The sequence below is a fragment of the Heptranchias perlo genome, unplaced genomic scaffold, assembly GCF_035084215.1.
Source record: "Heptranchias perlo isolate sHepPer1 unplaced genomic scaffold, sHepPer1.hap1 HAP1_SCAFFOLD_154, whole genome shotgun sequence".
NCBI classification, from domain to species: Eukaryota; Metazoa; Chordata; class Chondrichthyes; order Hexanchiformes; family Hexanchidae; genus Heptranchias; species Heptranchias perlo.
Window position 1 is genome coordinate 432,812 of NW_027138796.1, and position 6,232 is coordinate 439,043.

At 54.1% G+C, this 6,232-nt stretch overlaps 1 protein-coding gene across 1 annotated transcript; it reads right to left on the reverse strand.

Annotated features, from left to right (window-relative positions):
* Nucleotides 1–387: 387 nt before the first annotated feature.
* LOC137309225 (tubulin alpha chain-like) lies at nt 388–4,937 on the reverse strand. The gene is made up of 4 exons (XM_067977487.1): nt 4,802–4,937; nt 3,802–3,950; nt 1,166–1,846; nt 388–684 (listed from the first exon to the last, which is right to left on the reverse strand). The coding sequence occupies exons 1-4, from the start codon at nt 4,920–4,922 to the stop codon at nt 388–390; spliced, it is 1,248 nt and encodes a 415-aa protein (XP_067833588.1). The 5' UTR covers nt 4,923–4,937.
* Between the last annotated feature and the right edge of the window lie 1,295 nt (nt 4,938–6,232).

The window sequence follows — 6,232 nt, forward strand, 5'->3', positions numbered from 1 at the left end:
AGACCCCATCAATCTCACCCCATCAATCAGGCCCCAACCAACCTGACCCCATCAGTCAGACCCCATCTATCTGACTCCAATCGATCAGACCCCATCCATTCTGGGTTCAGTGATCCTCTTCTAACTTCTAACGTCTTCTTTTACACGTGTTTCTCAATCCCTTGTCGTGTATTTGTGGCTTTTAAATTGACACAATTTCAAAATCATTCAAAAATATTTATTTTCTTAAATATAATCTGTAACAACAATGTGAATTAAAGTCAAACCCCTTTTACTTTCTAAATAAATGCCATTTTGTAACATAAATGTGAAATTAAGTTAAACTTTTTACATTCTAAATTAATAAGTCATTTTGTAAACACTTTTTACTTTTTAAATGAATAAATCTTATTCTTCCTCCTCCGCCTTTCTGTCCAGCGCAGAAGAATCGACGGCCACCTCTTCGTAATCCTTCTCGAGTGAGGCCAGGTCCTCCCGTGCGTCCTGGAACTCCCCTTCCTCCAGCCCCTCCCCCACGTACCAGTGGACAAAGGCCCGCTTGGCGTACATCTTATCGAATTTGAGGTTGAGGCGGGTCCAAGCCAAGGAAATGGCGGTGGTGTTGCTCAGCATACAGAGGGCACGCTGCACCTTTGCCAGATCGCCCCCTGGCACCACCGTCGGGGGCTGGTAGTTGATGCCAACCTGTGGGAAAAGAAAATTCTTCAGATTTCAGTTGCACAGAATGGAGCTTCAAAATCAGAGCTGTTGGGAACCACTTAACGATCAGAAAGATAAATTTTTGAATCAGTGTGTGTCTTTGTACAAGAACCCAGCTCTGGTTATTCACTGGGCTCTTCCCCCAGTTTTCGAGCCTCAGTTTCTGATGGATGGATGCTGTGCAATGAGGCCAGATTCCGGGGCTAATTCCTTTCTTTAGTTCATCTTTTCCAATGAGGCCTTGATTTTTCAGGAAGCCTTTTCCTTGTTCGAGCAAGGATTTCTCCTTGGACATTCAGGGCAAAAATCAATGATTAGAGCCTCAGAGGGAGCTATTGTTTGGGCCAGGAATGGGGGACAGCTTTTGACCCAGACTGAACAGACGTATTGTTCACGTGGGATATGAGATTGTCAGAATCCATGTTTCCCCAGAGCCCCATGGATTGAACACAAAACCCACACTTACCTTGAACCCGGTCGGGCACCAATCAACAAACTGGATCGAGCGCTTGGTTTTGATGGTGGCGATGGAGGCGTTGACATCCTTTGGCACGACATCTCCTCGGTACAGCATGCAGCACGCCATGTACTTGCCCTGGCGGGGGTCGCACTTCACCATCTGATTGGCTGGTTCAAAGCAGGCGTTGGTGATCTCTGACACAGATATTTGCTCGTGGTAAGCCTTCTCGGCCGAAATAAGGGGGGAGTAGGTTAATAATGGGAAGTGAATGCGGGGATAAGGGACCAGGTTGGTTTGGAACTCAGTCAGGTCCACATTGAGGGCACCGTCGAACCGTAGTGACGCCGTGATGGATGACACCAACTGTCCAATGAGACGGTTGAGGTTGGTGTACGTTGGACGCTCAATGTCAAGGTTACGCCGACATATATCATAAAGGGCCTCGTTGTCGACCATGAAGCCACAGTCAGAGTGCTCGAGGGTGCAGTGGGTGACGAGCACGGAGTTGTACGGTTCGACCACCGCAGTGGAAATCTGCGGCGCAGGGTAAATGGAAAACTCCAGTTTGGATTTCTTGCCGTAGTCGACAGATAGTCTCTCCATCAGGAGGGATGTAAAACCCGAGCCGGTCCCACCCCCGAAACTGTGGAAAATGAGGAAACCCTGGAGTCCCGTGCACTGGTCAGCCTGTGGGCAAAGAAGGTACAAAACATTAAAAGGGAGCAGGAAATGGAATCTATCGTCAAAGGACAGTGAACACAGGACAGGAGCAAAGATACTGACCGTCCCTGGTGGGACAGGGCAGTGGGAGCTGGGGAGATGGGGAGAAGGGAGATGGGGAGAAGGGACAGTGGGAGATGGGGAGAAGGGGCAGTGGGAGATGGGGAGAAGGGACAGTGGGAGATGGGGAGAAGGGGCAGTGGGAGATGGGGAGAAGTGGCAGTGGGAGATGGGGAGAAGTGGCAGTGGGAGATGGGGAGAAGGGGCAGTGGGAGATGGGGAGAAGTGGCAGTGGGAGATGGGGAGAAGGGGCAGTGGGAGCTGGGGAGAAGGGGCAGTGGGAGATGGGGAGAAGGGGCAGTGGGAGATGTGGAGAAGTGGCAGTGGGAGATGGGGAGAAGTGGCAGTGGGAGATGGTGAGAAGGGGCAGTGGGAGATGTGGAGAAGTGGCAGTGGGAGATAGGGAGAAGTGGCAGTGGGAGATGGGGAGAAGGGGCAGTGGGAGATAGGGAGAAGTGGCAGTGGGAGATGGGGAGAAGGGGCAGTGGGAGATGGGGAGAAGGGGCAGTGGGAGATGGTGAGAAGGGGCAGTGGGAGATGGGGAGAAGTGGCAGTGGGAGATGGGGAGAAGGGGCAGTGGGAGATAGGGAGAAGTGGCAGTGGGAGATGGGGAGAAGGGGCCGTGGGAGATAGGGAGAAGTGGCAGTGGGAGATGGGGAGAAGGGGCAGTGGGAGATAGGGAGAAGTGGCAGTGGGAGATGGGGAGAAGTGGCAGTGGGAGATGGGGAGAAGGGGCAGTGGGAGATAGGGAGAAGGGGCAGTGGGAGATAGGGAGAAGTGGCAGTGGGAGATGGGGAGAAGGGGCAGTGGGAGATAGGGAGAAGTGGCAGTGGGAGATGGGGAGAAGGGGCAGTGGGAGATGGTGAGAAGGGGCAGTGGGAGCTGGGGAGAAGGGGCAGTGGGAGATAGGGAGAAGGGACAGTGGAAGATGGGGAGAAGGGGCATTGGGAGATGGTGAGAAGTGGCAGTGGGAGATGGTGAGAAGGGGCAGTGGGAGATGGTGAGAAGGGGCAGTGGGAGATAGGGAGAAGGGACAGTGGGAGATGGGGAGAAGGGGCAGTGGGAGATGGTGAGAAGGGGCAGTGGGAGATGGGGAGAAGTGGCAGTGGGAGATGGTGAGAAGGGGCAGTGGGAGATGGTGAGAAGGGGCAGTGGGAGATAGGGAGAAGGGACAGTGGGAGATGGGGAGAAGGGGCAGTGGGAGATGGTGAGAAGAGAGTGGGAGATGGGGAGAAGGGGCAGTGGGAGATGGGGAGATGGGAGAGTGGGAGATTGGGAGAAGGAGCAGTGGGAGATGGTGAGAAGGGGCATTGGGAGATGGTGAGAAGGGGCAGTGGGAGATGGTGGGAAGCGACAGTGGGAGATGGTGGAATGAGGCAGTGGGAGACTGTGGGACGTGGCAGTTGGAGATGGTGAGAAGAGAGTGGGAGAATGTGAGACCCGGGGCAGTGGGAGATGGTGGGATAGGGCAGTGGGAGATGATGGGACGGGGCATTGCGGGAGTAGATGGGACGGGGCATTGGGGGAGTTGATTGGACGGGGTAGTGGGAGATTGTCAAATGGGGCAGTGGGTAATGGTGAGATGGGGCAGTGGGAGATGATGGGATGTGGCATTGGGGGAGTTGATGGGACGGGGCAGTGGGAGATGATGGGACGATGCAGTGGGAGATGATGGGATGGGGCATTGGGGGAGTTAATGGGATGGGGCAGTAGGAGTTGATGGGACGGGGCAGTGGGAGATGATGGGACGGGGCATTGGGGGAGTTGATGGGATGGGGCAGTGGGAGATGATGGGACGGGGCAGTGGGAGATGTTGGGACGGGGCAGTGGGATCAGGCAGCGGGAGCCAGTTCACAACTTACCACCTTCCGTATTCGATCCAAGACCAGATCCACTATCTCCTTGCCGATGGAACAGTGGCCCCGTGCATAATTATTGGCCGCATCCTCCTTGCCGGTGATGAGTTGCTCGGGGTGAAAGAGCTGTCGGTAGGTGCCGGTGCGGACCTCATCTGGGGGCAGGGAACGGAGAGTTAAAAGCCTGAACTCAAAACGTTCCAGGCACTTTGATTCAAGTCTGGCCATTTTTCTGGGAACATCTCTCAGTCCTGGGACCACCACCTTTGATCCAGACTGGAAATCCCTGACTGTCCACAGTGACTGGAGTATTGGAGATTGGGAGGAGAGGGGGAGAGACGATTGGCCAAGCAGCTTCAACTGTCGAGATCTCATGACCAACCCAGCAGCTGGAAGCAGCAAACCAGGAGGATGCCAGGAGCATGAAGGCCGTGTTCTGCTGTCTCAGTTGGTAGCTGGTGCGACAAATTGATCAGAGGAGTCGCAGGTTCCATTTGTGGCCTGTGCTGGGTCAGCTGATCTCAGCTAAGGTGGATATGAGCCCTGATATTAACCTCAGGACCCTGGGTGGGGGGTGGGACAGTAAACAATCCACCTGGGTACCTGCTGCTGTTCCTTACCCAATAACTGCACCTGGCAAATGAGTGTATGTGGGGGATGGGGTTAAGGTGGGGACAGTACTGAGCTCACCTGTGATGGTGCCTGTGGTTGAATTGCTTGCAGGGACTCAATGTTTGGCCTAATACTTGAAAGAATTGGTGAAGCACCGGAGAGACACGTGGGCCAGTGAAACCAGATTCTGGTAACGGGAAACACTTTCGGGGGAGGAGGGGAGATACTTGGAGGGGCCAAGACTTGGTCTGTGAGAAGGGAGTTTGTATCAAACAGCAACAAGAGGTAGCAGAACAGTGCCTGTCTGTATCAGGAGGAAGGACTGTACATGAGTAGGTGTATTGCAATGAGTTTAGTGACACACGACTAACCCATCAACAATCTCTCCCCTTACCGATCACAGTGGGCTCCAGATCTACAAACACGGCTCGGGGGATGTGCTTGCCCGCCCCCGTCTCACTGAAGAAGGTGTTGAAGGAGTCGTCCCCACCTCCGATGGTCTTGTCACTGGGCATCTGCCCATCTGGTTGGATCCCATGCTCCAGGCAATACAGCTCCCAGCAAGCATTGCCGACCTGCACGCCGGCCTGGCCAATGTGGATTGAAAGACACTCACGCTAAAGAGTGGAGAACACAGGATTATTTACACAGGTAGGAGGACAATGCTTTATACAGTCAGTGGAGGTGAAAGGGAGAAGGGTGTGTGGGCAGCAACACGTTCCATTACAGTAACCTGTGGATCCCGTCCATTCCCTGTAGATCTCACCTGCTGCCTGCTGGATCCCTTCTGTCCCTGTGCAACGTTCCACTACCTGTCGACCCCACCCCCTTCCGATGGACCCCTCTGCTCACGATGGATGTCTTCTCTCCGTGTACGTTCCCACTCCCTGTGGACTCCCTCTCTTCCTCTGGATCCCCCATTTTCTGTGGTTTCCCACACCCTGTGTATTGCAGTGCTTCCTGTACATTCCCACTCCCTGTGGACTACCCTGTCCCAGAGGATTTGCCCACTGACTGTGGATCCATTGCTCAATGTGGGCCACTCGCTTCCTGAGGAATTCCCCATATTTCTTAAAGTTCCCACATTCTGTCATTGACCACCCTCGTTTGCTGTGGATATGCATCACCCTGTGGATTCCCAATCTCCCTGTTACTCCTCTCTCCAGATGAATTTCCCACTTTCTCCCTGTGGCTGCCCCGAATCTCCCTGTGGATGCCCCCAGTCTCCCTGTGGTTCACTCCTCACTCTCTTTTCTGAAGCCCCTCCTCTCAACATCGATTACTGCTCTCCCTGTCGTTCTTCCTCTCTCCATGTGGATCCTTCTCTCCCTGTGGATTCCCACCCTCCCTGTGGGTCCTTTCCCTCTCCCTTGGGATGCATTACTCTGACTGGTTCCCTTCTCTCTCCCGACAGATTCCCACTCTCCTAGTGCATCACACTCTCTCAGTGGATCCCACTCTCTCTGGATCCCTTCTCTCCCTGTCAGATTCCCACTCTCCCAGTGGATCCCCCTCTCCCAGTAGTTCCCTCTCTCCCAGTGGATCTCTCTCTTCCTATGGTTCCCACTCTCCCTGTGAATCCCTCTCTCCCAGTGGACCCCTCTCTTTCTATGGGTCCCACTCTCCCTGTGAATCCCTCTCCCAGTGGATCCCTCTCCCCTAGTGGATCCCTCTCTTCCTATGGATCCCACTCTCCCTGTGGATCCCACTCTCCCAGCAGATCCTTCTCTCCCTGTGCATTCCTTTCACCCAGTAGATCCCACTCTCCCTGTGAATCCCTCTCTCCCAGCAGATCCCTCTCTCCTCGTGCACCCCTCTCTTTCTA

Excerpts from the sequence above, each read along its gene's own strand:
- LOC137309225 (XM_067977487.1), bottom strand. The coding sequence starts at position 4,922 with ATGCCCAGTGACAAGACCATCGGAGGTGGGGACGACTCCTTCAACACC. Across the intron at positions 1,847-3,801 it reads TGGATCGAATACGGAAGGTG|GCTGACCAGTGCACGGGACT; the intron begins GTAAGTTGTGAA and ends CTTTGCCCACAG. Across the intron at positions 685-1,165 it reads GGTGCCCGACCGGGTTCAAG|GTTGGCATCAACTACCAGCC; the intron begins GTAAGTGTGGGT and ends CTTTTCCCACAG.